The following is a 17,615-nucleotide window of genomic DNA, read 5'->3' as shown; positions in this document are numbered from 1 at the left end:
TCTTCGAAACTTTATACCAATTTAGTCTTTCATCTTTAGAAATGTGTGAATTTAGTCCTTCTTACCAATTTTTGTTAAGTTTATTTGATATTTTAAACACATTTTATGATAATATTTGAGTTAATATTGAAGCGAAAATGTGTCAAATGTTATAAATAATTCAAATATTATCATAAAATGTGTTTAAAATATCAAATAAACTTAACAAAAATTGGTAAGAAAGACTAAATCCACACATTTCTAAATATGAAAGACTAAATTGATATAAAGTTTCGAAGATGGACTAATTCTAAATTTCACTAAAACTTGAGGTACCAAAAACATATTTAACCCAAAAATTAATTCACAAAAAAAAATTAATTTTAAATAAATAATATTATTCATATCCGTACTTTAGATATTGTATATACTATTTATTTATAGATTGCATCTTTAATCAATTTGGATTTTTATTTTTATTTTCTGATTCAACTAATGCTAATATAATAATTAAAGGGAATATAAGGTAAAAGGAGATTATGTATATACCATTTCTTAATATTAATGAATTGGCGGTGAGAAATTATATCAAATGAATTTTATTTTAATTACGATTTTTAGCCATCCATCAAATTAAATAGATGAAGTTAATCTTATTTCGTTTATATTTTGCAAATGAATGGATTTACGTGTAGAAATGGATGGAAAAGATGTATTTGTCACCGTCGACCATAGTAAACAGATTTTTCCTAAACATTTTAAAAAATGATAAGAATTTTTTTATAAATTAAAATTAATTTATACATAAGCTAGTTAATAAATGTTATTTTTGTATATTTACTTTATTTTTTAATTTTAATTTATACATAAGTTAGTTTTATTTTATGAAAAAATCATTTAATTTTTTTCTCCTATATAAAATGTTATTACAAAATTTGTCCGATCATGCCCAAATTCATGTTGAGGAAGTATATATATCAAAACTCAGTTCATAGATCATTAAATTGTATAGTAAAATTCAACTGACTAAATGATTTAATTAGACTCGTTTATTTAGACAAAGTCACCTGTCTAGAATGTCTGTCATTTATCCATACTTTAAAATTTGATTAAATAAAATTTAGTTAAAATAATAATTTAAGAAAACTAATACTAAATGTTTTAAACATGAGTGAAAATATACTTATCACTCCTTTTAAAGGATAGATTAGAATAATATAAAATAATATTAAAATAGAGTCAGTAAAAATTTACCAAAATACTTTAATAGTCATACGTAGATGACCAAAATACTACATGTAATAAGATAATAAAACACGTGCTCAATACAAAATTATAAAAGAACATAAACTATTACTAATTCACCTTATCCAGTTTATAGCCGATCAATAATTGACAGCATTAATCATTATTAAAATTTGTGCATAAGTTAATAATATAATTATTGATCATTATCGATTTTGAGTAAAACAATTTAGAAGATCCAATTGATATCAAAATATTTTTCCATTAGATGGGATTTTTTTTTTTTAAATGTGGTTAAAATCCCAAAGAGCAACTTGTGTAATAGAGGGTATAGAAATGATTTCCAATGATGGTACTTTTGATATCATTTCTAGAATTATTTTTAGAAGATCACATGAAAGATTTAATATTAATGAGCATGAATTGAATCACATAAAATATTAATATCATTCTTAATCCAAAATTTTAAGTCAATAAATTTATGGGTCTTTATTATTATATAATGTTCTACTTTTTCATTTTTAATATCAATGTGCTCATACTTAGATTCTTAACCATCTTTCCTTCAAGAATGAGTCCCTTCAACCATATTGATACGCTACTCCTCCAACAAAAGCATTCTCAACTAGGGAGTACTATATTTTGCAAACTTAGATTAATTAGTATAATATTAAGATTAATAGATTGCAGTTGGGAAAAGATAAAGAATATATAATTAATAAGGTTATAAACTGGTTTATGCTAGTGGTTACGCCGGCCACAGGACTTAATCGTGATTTAAATGGGGAAAAGAATAAAAAATGAAACACATGTTTCGGTACGTCAGAGAGTTGGAGGTGGATGTGTATAAATAGGAAGGAGTGTTTGGTTGTGTTGTTCATATTAATCAGAAGAAGAGTGTTTGGTTGAAAAAAGAAAAGTTGAAAGATGTCGTTGGTAAGAGGATTTTTCGGAAACGATAAGCAAACGATTAAGGGTACAGTGGTCCTTATGCGAAAGAATGTGTTGGACATCAACACCATTCTTGACCCTTCAAGCTTCGTTGATAACATCTTCGATTTCGCCGGAAGTTTACTCGACGCTGCTACAGCTTTCGCCACCTCCATCTCCATTCAGCTCATCAGTTCCACCAAGGCTGATGGTAACACTGCTTTCAATAAATTCATTTTAATTTCATCCATGTTTAAGCGTAATTTATTACCTTCACTGCTGAATCTGAAGCTATTTCATATTTTTGAATGTATATTCACTTACTTTCTCACACCGTACATCAATAATGTATGTTTATAATATAATAATTTCTCTTCATTGAAAAAATGCCTTCTTGTAATAGTAACCAAACTTATTTTAGTGATGTATTATGTCATGAAAATGATTTCTTAACTTGTGTTGGCGAATCTCACGATATATATCAATATAATACATGTTATATTTTTAAATGCGTAATAATTTATCTCTGATTAGGTAAATGCTTTTTCAAACAAAAATAAGTAATACTTTTTATTATGTCTATTATGTCATGAAAACGATCGAATACTTTTGTTGGCCTAAGGATATTGATACATGCCACGTACAATAAAGTATAAGTATATTTTCTAGTGATGAATAAATTGAATAAGAATATTAATTTGGTTTTGTAATTTTTGTTGTGAGATCGGTGTGGGAATGAATTTGAAAATGTTAAATTTTGTGTGAAATTTGATAGGACAAGGGAAAGGAAAAGTTGGAACAGCTACAAAGTTAAGGGGGCAGATATCTCTGCCAACCTTGGGAGCGAGTGAAGAAGCATACGATGTTAACATTGAATGGGACAGTGACTTCGGAATTCCTGGAGCATTTTACATTAAGAACTTCATGACGAATGAGTTCTACCTCAAATCTTTCACTCTTGAAGACATTCCTAACCAGGGAACCATTCACTTCGTATGCAACTCCTGGGTTTACAATAATAATAAATACAAAACACCTCGCATTTTCTTTGCCAACAACGTAAGCTACTTCATTTAATTCTTTCTTGTTGTTCATCTTTAAGACACCACATAGATAAAAAAAAACTAAAGTTATTGATCATACAATAATGCAGACGTATCTTCCTGGCGACACACCAGCCCCACTTGTGAAGTACAGAGAAGATGAATTGAAGGTTGTAAGAGGCGATGGAACTGGAGAACGACAGGAATATGATAGGATTTATGATTATGATGTCTACAATGACTTGGGCAACCCAGATAAAGGTGACGCCTATGCTCGCCCTGTTCTTGGAGGTTCTGTCTTACCTTACCCTCGTAGAGGAAGAACTGGAAGAGGCAAAACCAGAAAAGGTTACCCACTTATTCATTTATGTTCTAATATATATACTTTTCATGCTTTTTGTTTTGGCATAACTTGATGGGTTAAGGGTGTTCCTTCATTACAACAATCACTCTCCTAGGATGTTAACATATGTAATATGTGTTTGTCTTAACAGATCCTAACAGTGAGAAGCCCAGTGACTTTGTTTACCTTCCAAGAGATGAAGCATTTGGTCACTTGAAGTCATCCGATTTTCTTGCTTATGCATTGAAATCTGTGTCCCAAGATGTGTTACCAGTGTTGACCGATGCGTTCGATGGAAATATTTTGAGCCTTGAGTTTGATAGTTTCGCTGAAGTGCACAAGCTCTATGACGGTGGAGTTACATTGCCTACCAGCTTTCTCAGCAAATACGCTCCTATACCAATTGTCAAGGAAATTTTTCGATCTGATGGTGAACAGTTCCTCAAGTATCCACCACCTAAAGTCATGCAAGGTATGTTGCACGTGTTGAATAAGAAGAAAAATCACATCTTTATTAGCAACGTACTCCTATTTTTCATTCAACATTCAATCACGTGGATGGACTTTTGAACTATTCTTATTTGATGCAGTGGATAAGTCTGCATGGATGACTGATGCTGAATTTGCAAGAGAAACCATTGCTGGAGTCAATCCTAATGTCATTAAGATTCTTAAGGTAAGCTTAATTTCAAAGTTGATTGGTTAAAAGCTACATGTAACCAAAAAGGTTGGATTTTCCTGACAAATTTGAGATTACTCATTGGGTGTTAAATTTGTTCTAGGAATTCCCACCACGTAGCAAGCTAGACACTCAAGCCTTTGGTGATCATACCTCTATAATAACTAAAGAGCATTTGGAGCCTCAATTAGGCGGACTCACTGTTGAGCAGGTAATGATGATATGAGTATCCAATTGTTTCTGCAATTGCTTTGTGTATGTTTGGTTTCTAATTTTCTTTATTTGAATCTGGTGAATAGAAATTAATTAATTATACTTGGTTGAACAGGCTATCGAGAACAATAAGTTGTTCATCTTAGATCACCATGACTATCTGATCCCATATCTGAGGAAGATCAATTCATCTACCACACAGACTTATGCTACAAGAACCATATTTTTCTTGAAAGATGACGGGACATTGACACCATTGGCCATTGAGTTAAGTAAGCCACATGGACAGGGTGACGAGTTTGGTCCTCTCAGTGAAGTTTATGTGCCTCAATACGAGGGAGTTGAAGCTTACATTTGGTTACTGGCAAAGGCTTATGTTGTTGTGAATGATTCGTGCTACCATCAAATCGTTAGCCATTGGTATGATATTTTCAAATCACAATGAGATCCATGCAGTTAATTTTGTTAATGTATTTATGAATAAAATGACATTCACATAATAACATGGATGACAGGCTAAGCACTCATGCAGTCGTTGAGCCTTTCGTCATAGCAACAAACAGGCAATTGAGTGTGGTTCACCCTGTTTACAAACTCCTGTTCCCTCACTACCGTGACACCATGAACATTAATTCACTTGCCCGCAAGTCCTTGGTCAACGCAGATGGTATTATAGAGAAAACATTCTTATGGGGTAGGTACTCTCTGGAAATGTCTGCTGTGATTTACAAGGACTGGTCTTTCGTTGATCAAGCACTACCCAATGATCTTGTCAAGAGGTGAGTAATCTTTTACAGGATTTCAAAAAGTTAGTATTGTATCTTCTGCAAAAGAAGGTCTCAGGATTTATATAATTGTGATGCTAATGAATGTTATTTGGGTGGTCAGAGGAGTTGCAGTTAAAGATCCATCTGCTCCACACGGTGTTAAGCTTTTGATTGAGGATTATCCTTATGCTTCTGATGGGTTGGAGATATGGGATGCCATCAAATCCTGGGTGGAAGAGTATGTTGCATTCTACTACAAATCAGATGAGGCACTTCAAAAGGACCCTGAACTCCAAGCGTGGTGGAAAGAACTTGTTCAGGTGGGTCATGGTGATTTGAAAGATAAGGCATGGTGGCCAAAGATGCAAACACGTGGAGAGTTGGTTGAAGTCTCCACCACCCTCATTTGGATTTCTTCAGCCCTTCATGCAGCTGTGAACTTCGGACAATATCCATATGGTGGTTTGATCCTGAACAGGCCAACTATTAGCAGAAGATTCATGCCTGAGAAAGGTTCTGCTGCGTATGATGCGCTGGCTAAGAATCCGGAGAAGGAGTTTTTGAGAACTATAACTGCGAAGAAAGAGACCCTGATTGACCTTACAGTTATAGAGATATTGTCAAGGCATGCATCTGATGAGTTCTACCTTGGAGAGAGAGATGGTGGTGACTTTTGGACTTCTGATGCTGGGCCATTGGAGGCCTTTAAGAGGTTCGGGAAGAAGCTTGCAGAGATCGAACAAAAGCTTGTGCAGAAGAACAATGATGAGACATTGAGAAACCGCACAGGGCCAGCTAAAATGCCTTACACTCTTCTCTTTCCTTCCAGCGAGGAGGGATTGACCTTCAGAGGAATACCTAACAGTATCTCTATCTAAGGGTTCTATGGTTGTTGAGCTTCCCTAGTTTTAAATAAATGTGAAATAGAGGAAATCTATTTCCTTCATCACTGTTTTATGTTTAACTATGTATTTCGAGTTCCTACTTGTATTTGTTATTAATAATGAAATTTGTGTTTCCATGATTCTATTGTGATGCAAACCAGAAAAGAAACTTATTTCGTATTCTTAGAAACCATTCGTCAGGTTCAAGTCCTACCATTAACAATATAACAATGCAAACAAAAAGCTACCCTCCGACACACATACTTTTGTGTGTTATACTGACATCTGTGTTACTTTTCATAAACCCATATTTTATTTTCTAATTTAATCTAATATAATAAAATACAATTTTAATTATTTTAAAAGTTATTCTTATATTTATCTTCATTTGTGTTTAATAGTAGTCATTTATATTTCTTATATGCTTTTTGTATTCTATATGTCAGTATGATAAAAAAGATTACTGATAACATCAACTTTTGTGCTACGCAATCTGCAAAAGGTATATTACAAATTCTGACAGAAACTAAACACAAACTAACAATACTCGGTACTGCCATTATTTTCAAACAAAAACCAGATTAAGTGCTGAATTTCAACATTCAAACACACAAGCAACACAAGATTATTAAAACATTCGACAAGATGCAAGGTTTATTGGATCTCTAGCCTTGCATCTTCTTTTATTGGAAGGAAGTACAACACAAAAACTAAAGTGAAACCACAGGCTGACTCAGATGGAAATGCTATTAGGAATTCCCCTGAAGGTCAACCCTTCCCCACTGGTAGGATGAAGTAAAGTGTATGGCAATTCAACTGGTCCAAATCGGTTTCTCAGTTTCTCATCTTTGTTCTTGCTTCCAAGTTTTTCTTCAATATCCTTCAGTTTGTTCCCAAACTTTTGAAAGGCTTGCAACGCTTTGGAATCAGAGGTCCAATGTGGGTTTTCCCTTTGGCCAAGGTAAACCTCATCAGAGGCATGCCTTGACAATATCTCTATCACAGAAAGATCAATCATAGTCTGAAACTTTGATGTAATTGTTCTCAAATAGGCCTTTTGATGACTCTTCACCATTTCTTCATATTCTGGTGTGCCTTTCTCAGGAAGCAACCTTCTACTAGAAGTTGGACGGTTCAGAATGAAACCTCCATAAGGGTATTGACCAAAATTAACAGCTGCATGGAGGGCTGAACCAGTCCATATGATAATGGTGCAGATTTGAACAAGCTCCTCAAGTGTCTGCAACTTAGGCCACCATGCTTCGTCTTTCAAATCAGCATGTCCTTTCTCCACAGCCTCTTTCCACCAATGTTGGAGTTCAGAATCAGATATGACATCATCATCTTTTGCATAGTACACTGACACATACTCTTGAACCCATGACTTAATCACAGCCCATATCTCTAGTCCATCAACAGCATAAGGGTAGTCTTCTATCAAGAGACGAAGTCCATGTGGGGCTGATGAATCCTCAACTGCCACTCCTCTGAACCAATCAAAATATGTACTTTCATTACATGCATCATTATATTTTGCAACAAAATATAAACCATTAGTTTTACTACTTTGGATCTTAGATATTTACTAACCTCTTGATAAGTTCTGCAGGCAGTGCTTGATCAGTGAAAACCCAATGCTTATAAACCGCTGAAGACATCTCCACAGAATACTTTGAGGGCAAAAAGGATTTCTCTATGATGCCATCAGCATTGATTAGAGACTGTCTGGCAAGTGCATTGATGTTCATGGTGTCACGATAATGAGGAGTTAGAAGCTTATAAATTGGATGAAGCGCACTAAGGTGCCTGTGTGTTGCTATGATGAATGGCTCAATCACTGCATGAGTATTTAACCTGTAACAGAATAAACATTTCATTCTTTACTTAGTATAATATATCTCATATTGAGAGATATCAGAGATTGAATTGTGGAATGCAATGAAAAGCTTTTGTACCAATGGCTCATGAGTTGATGATAGCAAGAATCATTTACAACTACATAAGCTTTGGCTAGCAGCCAAATTGTACTTTCAACGCCTTCTTTTGCAGGTAAAATTACTTGGCTGACAGCACCTGATTGGTCCCCAGAAGGATGTGGCAAACTCAATTCGATGGCCACTGGCTTCAGAGTTCCATTTTCTTTCAAGAAAAGGATAGTTCTTGTGGCATAAGCTTTGGCATAAGTCTGATTTATCCTCCGAATATATGGCATGAAGATATCATGGTAATCTAACACAAATAACCTCTTATTTGCAAGAGCCTGTTCCACAGATTAAAGTCATTTAAATCAGAACAAACGTGTTTTTTTACTTTATAAGTGGAAAATTAGTACAAAAGTATGTTTACCTCGTCCACTGTGCTTCCCTCTAGATCAAGCACCTCTGCTGTTATCTTACTGTGTTGATCACCATAGGTTGCAGGATCCAGATTGCTTTTTGGAGGAAACTCCTGCCATTCATTATAAAGAAAATATCACAAGAAAAAACAAGTTTTTAATATATTTGGACATCAAATTTGGTCTGTTAATTTGTTTTAGAAACAAGTATTTGATGAACTCACTTTAAGACCACGAATTACGTTGGGATTTACCCCCGCAATCATCTCTCTTGCAAATTCTTCATCGGTCATCCATGCTGACTTACTCACTGCCCAATAAACATGTAAAATCTCTGTCAAAATGGAACCATAAATTTCGTCCAAAACATAAGTTTTGCATTTGTTTGTGATGTCAAGTATGTGTGTTTATCAGACCTTGAATGACGTGAGGTGTTGGAAACTTGAGAACTTGTTCACCATCGGTACGAAAGAGTTCTTTGATCACTGGTAAGGGGCTAATTGTGCTAATTACTTCTGTGGGAAGCTTAATTCCACCTTCACAGAGGTCACGCACATCTTGGAAGCTATTAAACTCATTCGGGGTCAAGTTCAAAGTGAACACAGATTCGAACGCTGGTAAGACATACTGAGATAAAGATTTTATCCCATATGCAAGAAAATCCGAAGATTTCAAGTGACCAAAGTTTTCATCTCTTGGAACATAAACTTCGCCTGGCTTCTCACAACTCGAATCTGTTCAGTTCAAATTCATCAGTAAACAACAGTATATTAAAAACTAAATCGTCTGAAAAAACAAACATAATATAACAACGTTATAACATCACAAAAAACATAAAAGACTAACCTTTCCTTGTTGGGTATCGACCAGTTCTTCCCCTACGAGGGTAGGGATGAGTGGAAGAGCCTCCAAGAGTAGGACGAGCAAAATTTTCATTGAGATCTGGATTACCCAAATCATTGTACACATCATAATCATAGATCCTCTCGTGTTCTTTGCGTTCTCCTGTTCCATCTCCTCTTAAGTTCTTCAATTCTTCTTCTCTATAATGCACAAGCGGTGCTGGTGTCTCACTTGGAACATAAGTCTACGTTACAACATTAAACCAGTTTTATAATTCTTAATTAGTGTGAAATTAACCAAAGAATTTCCAATGTAAATAAATAGCTACATACATTGTTGGCAAAGAATATGCGTAAGGCTTTTTTGTAAAGGGTGTTGTTGTAAATCCATGAGTTGCAAACAAAGCGAATGGTTCCATGGTTTGGAACGTCTTCAAGAGTCAAACTCTTGAGGTAAAACTCAACTTGCATGAAATTCTTGATGTAAAATGCACCAGGGATTCCCATGCTTTCGTCCCATTCAAAATGAACATAGAATGCAGACTCTCCTGCTCCCAAAGTTGGTAACGAAGTAATGATCCCTTCAATGAACGTGTCCTTACCAACTTTTCCTTTTCCACTTTCTGCAACACATAACACAATATCAACTCACCAAATCAATAAAAAGTGATATACAGTTGTAATAGATGATGATGGAAAAAATAGAAAGGAAGAAGAAATTGTTTAACCATCAGATTTAGTGGCACTGATGAGCTGAAGAGCAACACTTCGGCCTAAGAAAGCAGTGAGGCCATCAACTGTTGAACCAATAACGTTGAGACCAGTTCCAATGACTCCACTAACGTTTCCTTTGGTGAGATCAGCGACAGAGTTGAAGTCCAAAACATTCTTGCGCATCAACACCACTGTCCCTTTGATCTTGTTCTGACGATGCACTCCTGGGTTCAGGATTCCTGAGACTCCTGGAACTCCTGGAACCTGAAACATCTTTTCCAAACCTACCAACAACACTGTTTTTCTTTCCCAGAATGAGAAAAAGAGGAAAATCTGTGTCTGCTGTGAGCAAACCAACCAACCTATCTCTGCTATTTATAGCTAGCTATTCTTAATTGTGTGGATGATTACTCATTGTAGTAACATGTTAATGAAGCAATTTGTTGAAGTTTGGGAATAATCGTAGGTAAGGATGTGGAGTCCTGAAAATGCAAGGTGTCACATAGAATTCATGCAGAAAGGACAAAAGGGTTGAATGAACAGAGAGTGTAAATGATTGTGCATGTGGTTGGTTTGACGTGAAGTGCATGTGTCAATTCGGAACGCTTTCGAAAGGTGACACATCCCAAATGAATTTAGGGTCGTGATACACGAATACCCTTATAAAATTATATTTTTATATTAAAATATAAAATAATTTAAGATGAGTTAACTGGAAAAGTAAAAAATATTAATTTTTAATTGGTCTTGGAAGAAAGAGTGTATTAAAATTAAGAGATCATTCAAAATTTTAAATTCCATGAATTTAAAGCAATATAACTATGTTTATTTTTTTTATTAGTTTAGTGTTTAGTTTTAAAACAAATCTCTATCTAATTGTTTATTTTATTTTTTGATATAAGTGAGGTAAATTTGTTCAGAAATTATGAAAAAAAAAAATTATTATTATTATTATTATCTTGTACAAAGTTCTTGGAATAACGTAACTTGCACTGCTTCTTAGTTCCTGTGACAATAAATTGATTTTGATTTTAACTTTAAACTCTTAAGCTTTAGTTCATGACCAAGCTAAGTTAAATAAATTTTCATATTTGATTAATTATATTAAAATTTGTGTTTTGAGTTTTTTAATATCTTTTGTGGCTAACTTAATGGATATGTTATTCTGGTTTTTAAATATCACTTTCAAATTAACCCTGTTTACAAGTTAATTTTGATTGCATTTTTACAAATATTTTATTTGCGAATATCGCTGGTGTAGAAACATGAAAAAGTAGCAGAAATTTCAATTATTTTTACTTAATTTTATATATAAGAGAGTTGTGAAAATAGTGTTAAGAGTGGAGTTATTAAAATATTCCTAATAAGAATTGCTCGTAGAATTTTTTATCATTAAAAATATATAACTTTAATATAGATTACACATAATGTTTTTATTGATAAACCATCTTTTCGCAACCTGTCTTAATGACGATCTTAATTAAGATGAAAGGGGTTAGATTTATTTATTTAATTTGTTATGTATGAAAAATTGATAATATATTTACTTAATTAATGATTATTTTAAAAGTTATGAAGGTGCATTTAGAAATTATAGCGATGGAGAAAGAAAAAGCCTTTTATAATTTTCTTTGTCTTTGTTTATTTTTGAAGGCCACTTAGATGAGAATAGCCCAACAAGTACTCTTGCATCATTATTTTTTTAACTTCATCACATGTAATTTAGCTCAGGATCAATTGGAGCATAATGGTTAAAAATCTTTAGTAGTTAAGAAACTCAAATGCAATTTAATTCTAGTAAGTGTAAACTTAAAAAATAATAATAATCATTTTTTTATATTCAATTATGTTTTAAAATAAATTACAGAAGATTTGTTGAATTTTGAATAGAAAATTATTTTTATTTTGAAGGAATTATTTTTGTAAAAAAAATCTTGAATTAGAAAAATGAGGTAGGTGTGTTAAATAAGATCTTTCTAATAATAAATCTATATATAAATAATTAGGTGTAAACTTGAATCAATTTTATAGAATTAAATTATATTTAAAATTTACTTTTTATCATGATATTCTTATCATGATGTTTAAGTGTCGGTTTACTCTTAAAATTCCTTTTATTATTAACAAAAATAAATTTAGACACTGAATTTAATGATTATCATTATGAATGAGATGAATTAATTTATTTATATATATATATATATATATATATATATATATATATATATATATATATATATATATATATATATATATATATATATATATATAACCTCATCCATTTACGAAATATAGATCAAAATAAACATAAAAAACTCGGAGCAAGTTATAAAATGAATCTGACTAAACAAAATTAAATAATCTCTTTTTAACACGTGAAACTTATTTCCCAGGTGTAAAATCTTTAAAGTATTCATATATTATAATTTTAGATAATTTAAATATCCATTTTAAAGTGTGTAATAATTTAAAAAATATCTTTTAAATTTCATAATGCAAAAACATATTTTAAATTTTATAATCCAAAATATAATTTAAAAAATATATTAGTAAATTACGCAATCTTTAAACATTACACACTTTATTATATATTGTCGAAATTTATAATTTGAAAATACATTCTAAACTATAATCCAAAATGTAATCTTAGATTATGTAATTAAACTATATTTTCATATGAGTTAATTTTAAAATTAATTTTAAAATTAGGTAATTTAGAATATATTTTTAGATTATCAATTAAAAAAATATTTCAAATTAATAATTTAAAAATGATTATATAATTCAAAATACATATCTTAATTATTCAATGAAACAATTTCAAATATGAAAATGTATTATGTTATATTAAAAATAAATATTATATTCCTTAACACATACAAATATGTAAATAAGATAATGAAATAAAATATCAATCCCATCACTTATTTAAGTGAAAAATTAAATGAAAAAAATTCAATTAAAAATAAAAAATTATGACATTTAATAAACCAATAAAATTTATTAAGACTCAATAAAAATTACATAAGTTTATTGTAGATTTAAAAATAAATTAAACCTATAAATTTTAAAACACATAAAAATTCTACAACAAAAAAATCTAACTGGGACTTATCCGAAGACTCCATGAAGTTCATGAAAAAACCATGGAAGTCAAAAAAGAAATAGCCCGGAAAATATAACACTATGTAGATTTAATTTGTAGATTTGGCGTTAGAAAATCAAACAGATCGCGAGCAAAATTGGGTGACCCAAGTGGAGCGAAAATCTTCACACTGTGATGGGTCGTTGTCCCAACAAAAACAGAAAAGCATAGTTGGCAATTATACGGCCTTAGTTTCTTCATATTGTTTTCTTCCATTCAGACAACCCAAAATATTTAACTTCAGTTTAGTTCTACGGACAACAATACCAAACAATCTTATTCCAAATTAATTTTGTCCTATTTTCTTTCTGGGACAAATGGAATGCATTGAAGGACCACAGGAACAAAACCACAGCTTACCAATACCATTTCACCATGTTATGTGTAAAACACTACTGGAAGGAGAAAGCATCAAAGCCTTTTCCCACTGAGAGGGATTAGCACGACCTATTAGACTGTAATAATAATAAACTGAGTGTGAAAGCTTAAAAATAAACTATAAACTTCAGAATAATCAACCACAGTAGGGCTTAATTTATTAACGAAAAGAAGAATGACTGCATAAACACCCTCCTCCGCCTCTTATTTTCATTCACTGAGTACAAATATACTTTTGGGAGTTCAAAATCTCTAAGGCCAGTTAAAATGGTATTTTTATGTATGACAAAAAACAGCAACATTGGACTTAAACTTTAAACCTAGAAAGTTAGAATACCATGAAACTACCTAAACCACAACACGACTAGGATGACCCTAGATAATTTCCTCGTTAAGACTTCTCTATTATGTTGGAGAAACCAAATATCACAATCTATTAGAAAGGATACATAGGAAACTAGAGTTGCACAAAATACAACATTGAAGGAAAAAAGAAGAGGGCAAATCCCTCGGTGCTAATTGGCAATATATATCCCTTCTATAGAAAACCAACACAATCATATGCTCGGAAACTTTTCTTCAGTCAATTCTAGCCCTAAACAACACCTAGCAAGACAAGCAAGAAACAATAATGGGTGGTAATTTGTACACAGAAAAGCTATGAATATATTTATTGCTTTGATTTGAACAAAAGAATTAATAGCATCAAATAAGAGGTAAGAGATTGGGGCAGTTAATGGTGTCCTAGCTTATTTATGAGCTTATTATCATCACAAGTGTAAGGCTAAATTACCAAATTCGAAGTTCTTACATGACAAGATCAGGCTTCACAATATTTGTCAATGAAAGCTAAACTACAAGGATGGAAAGAAAAAAAAGCATCGCATCTACTGCCAACTGAATTCCGTCAAAACACTAATTACTTTGACATACATTCTTTTAACGGGAAAGAGTTTCTAGCAGACACTAACAGTGGTTTATCAATGAAATACCTCCCTCGGATAATATTTAGTCAAACCAGAGCATATGTTTTGTTAACTCGTATGGAGCACAACCGTCTCCCTTTCAGCTAAAATTATTAGCCTAATAAATGGCATAATACTCATCGACAATACACTATTAACTATAACAAAATGATGTAAATAAAGATGGAACACAACACACTTGCTAGTTTCCTTATACCAAACTTATACCTGAATTTACCAGGTGATACATACTTTATGCTAAACCTTGGTACCCAATTTAGTGCTCCAATATCACAGATCTTAGTATAGTTAAAATGTATATCCCTGAATTCATTAATCATAAGAACACAAGCATGACGCCGGATTCTTTCAGCACAAATATTAACTAACCATTACTTCTATCAAATCATCTACCACAAAATCTTGTTGTGACACCGATTACAAAATTATCCATTTGCACCCACTGACAGAGGAACGATATTTTGATACTATATATCCAGCATTAAAGCCGTCCCAATTATTCATGCATGATGATTCGACAAATTACATTAGAAAGGTTAGCTATTATCAAGCTGAAAAAAATATGCATAACGGTAAAACCAATTGTTTGCAACGGCTAAAACTGCCACATGCTGGTATAACAATGCTTATACCCCCAACAATCGCTCAAAATTGATAGTAACCCCAATAAAGGAAGAAGAAAAATTAAGTGCTCACAAAATGTGTCGTTCTCATATAGGCACGTAGCGTTTCAATGCCTGCTTCGCGGTGACAGCAACTCCAACCACGACGCCGCCAACGGCCCCCGCCACCGCCGCAGACCGCACCCCTCTCGCGGCACGATACAACGCGCCAGTGCCGAGTCCCGCCGCGACACTGTTCCAGACGTCGTCGGTGTCCCTCGCCGCCTCGATCCCACTCTCGATGCCGGCGTATAGCAGGCCAATGACGCCGAGGCGGTTGCCCCAGGATCGCCCGGCATGACCGGAGGAGTTGAGGACGCGGTTGATGCGAAGCTTGGCGGTGTCACCGGACTCAAAGGACTTTACGCCTTCGACGAGGCCGGAGGCGGCACCGCCGACGGCGCCGGCGAGGTAGCCACATCCTGTGTAGAAGGTGAGGTTCTCGCCCCAGGATCGACGCTTGCGGCGAGCCTCCTCGACGAAGAGATACTCGGGGGAGGTTGGGAGCTGGTAGAGGTTGCGAATGGGGACTTCAAGGTCCTTGTAAGGATTATAGAGACGCGTTGGTGTCTTCGGATCCGATTCTGAATCTCGATCAGGGGTCTGGTACGCCATTGGAGAGGCTTCCAGACGGTGGAGGTTAGGGTTAGGGTTTGGGTTTCAGAGAGAAAGGAACAAACCAGAGAGTCGCAGATGAACGAACGACGCTGTTTAGAGAGTTATGATTTGGCTTATGGCGGCGGGTTATAGACCCGGTCCGGTCCGGTTAGATTTTTATTTCCGGATCGAACCGGAAATGCGAAACTTCTTGCTCGCCAAGTTTTTTCTATTCTTGACGTTGTACGTGGCAACTTTTTATTCTTTTCTCTTTTCTTAAACGAAAATAAATTGAAAAGAAACAAATTTGAATTAAAAGAAAAGTGAAGGAGGGTGGGTTTGAGCTCTTTCTTTTTATATTTTTCATCTTTCTTTAATTAAAAGAAAAAATGTACTGTCCTTGCCTTTTTTTTTCTCTTTATTTTCTAAAAGTGTTTTTAGTATATGGAATCAGAAAAAAAAAATAAAAACAAAAATATGAATACACTTTAAATTACAAATTTATATAAAACTTTCTACCTCGATGATACTTAAAACCATAGTAAAAATAAACTTTTAATTACTTTTTCCCACAACTAACCTAGAAAATCTTTTGAAAATTTTCAAAAGTCAGACATGAATATACACATCTAAATTAGATAGGGCTTAATATCGTAAAATTACACCTCCATTAGAAATATTTCAAGTATGATTAAATACGGATAAACATATAAATAATATTCAAAATTTTAAATTGATATGAAAACGAGAATAATTATGTAATTATATACGTTTTCGTCGTTCTCATATCTACTCGATCTATAATTCAACTTTAAAAAAATATTTATATACTATAAATTTATTAAATCTTTAGTTGATATCATATCTTCAACAATATATAATGTTGATTGTAATTACATACACTATATTGTTTAAAAAAATATTATGTTTCAAGTGAAAAAATAATAATATTTTTTAAAAGTTTTATTGTAAATAAATATAAGACTACAAATATTTTCATTACTTAACAATTTAATATTAGAATGATTTAAGGTAATAATTTCATTTTAACAATACATGCATTTCCAATATAAATTAGATTATAGAATAGTTTTCTATTTGTTAAATATGCAAACATATATAATATATGTGATTAATTGATCTAAATAAATCACTGATTTTAACTACTAAATCGATAATCGAATTTGGTTATCAATCACGGATTTCAATCACTATACATCGGTGACCAAGACAATAATAACTGAAACGAATTAATTACTAAATCGGTCATTGCTTTGAGCAATGATGCTTTTATTTATTTAGTTACCAGAATTTTAATCATTTTTTAATGTTTTTCATGTTCTCATTATGGTGTTATTTTTCTGTTTCCATATTAGGATCGTTGATCATTTGCTTCCTGAATGAGTAATGATACATTGACACCCCATTTTTACCACTTCCATGATCACCTGACGTGCCAGCAGTATTTGGGTTTTATTTTTTTATTTTTGAACAGAAAAATGAAATTGGCATTCAGAGACAACATTTCCTGCACAAGCGCGTGTTGTCACAGCCTTCTCCCACTCCTCACTCCAGCGCAAACGTTAACATTTTTTGGTTTTTGAAAACTCTCCACCGCGCTCCACTGCTTCTCCACTCTCCCCAAATCTCGCAGTTCCTTTCCCCAGTTCGTCGAAAGCTCCCAGTTCCGCACCACACAGACACGAAGCCGATGCCCCACAACCATCGTCCCGCACACCCACACACCTCTGGAACCCTTCCCGCACCACACACAGTTCTGCTCCACGACTTCAAATCCCTTACCGCTCCACAAATCCCCTCCCGCACCCGAACCCCTTCCGGCGTCATTGTTCTCACCACAAAACCCCTGTGT

The 17,615-nt window shown here is 33.3% G+C and overlaps 2 protein-coding genes and 1 pseudogene across 3 annotated transcripts; 1 reads left to right on the top strand and 2 right to left on the bottom strand.

The window, feature by feature from the left end:
- The first annotated feature begins 2,060 nt into the window (after window positions 1–2,060).
- LOC114184324 (linoleate 9S-lipoxygenase-like) lies at window positions 2,061–6,226 on the top strand. Its single transcript, XM_028071633.2, has 9 exons — window positions 2,061–2,365; window positions 2,930–3,213; window positions 3,308–3,545; window positions 3,692–4,012; window positions 4,131–4,216; window positions 4,323–4,430; window positions 4,548–4,852; window positions 4,948–5,211; window positions 5,321–6,226. Exons 1-9 carry the CDS (start codon window positions 2,152–2,154, stop codon window positions 6,075–6,077), a joined length of 2,577 nt encoding a protein of 858 aa, XP_027927434.1. The 5' UTR covers window positions 2,061–2,151; the 3' UTR covers window positions 6,078–6,226.
- Window positions 6,227–6,610: 384 nt separating this feature from the next.
- On the bottom strand, window positions 6,611–10,346 carry LOC114183038 (seed linoleate 9S-lipoxygenase-2). The gene is made up of 9 exons (XM_028069872.2): window positions 9,989–10,346; window positions 9,594–9,883; window positions 9,265–9,505; window positions 8,835–9,152; window positions 8,643–8,728; window positions 8,430–8,531; window positions 8,039–8,343; window positions 7,674–7,937; window positions 6,611–7,570 (listed from the first exon to the last, which is right to left on the bottom strand). Exons 1-9 carry the CDS (start codon window positions 10,245–10,247, stop codon window positions 6,817–6,819), a joined length of 2,619 nt encoding a protein of 872 aa, XP_027925673.1. The 5' UTR covers window positions 10,248–10,346; the 3' UTR covers window positions 6,611–6,816.
- Window positions 10,347–14,926: 4,580 nt separating this feature from the next.
- Window positions 14,927–15,879, bottom strand: LOC114183434 (mitochondrial import inner membrane translocase subunit TIM23-2 pseudogene; annotated as a pseudogene). The gene has a single exon (XR_014994987.1). The product of XR_014994987.1 is annotated as a mitochondrial import inner membrane translocase subunit TIM23-2 pseudogene (transcript).
- Between the last annotated feature and the right edge of the window lie 1,736 nt (window positions 15,880–17,615).

Source organism: Vigna unguiculata, chromosome 5, assembly GCF_037176805.1.
Source record: "Vigna unguiculata cultivar grain cowpea cultivar isolate G323 ecotype 2 chromosome 5, ASM3717680v1, whole genome shotgun sequence".
Lineage (NCBI taxonomy): Eukaryota > Viridiplantae > Streptophyta > Magnoliopsida > Fabales > Fabaceae > Vigna > Vigna unguiculata.
The sequence above is the reverse complement of the archived record's forward strand: the minus strand, read 5'-3'. Positions and strand labels throughout refer to the sequence as shown.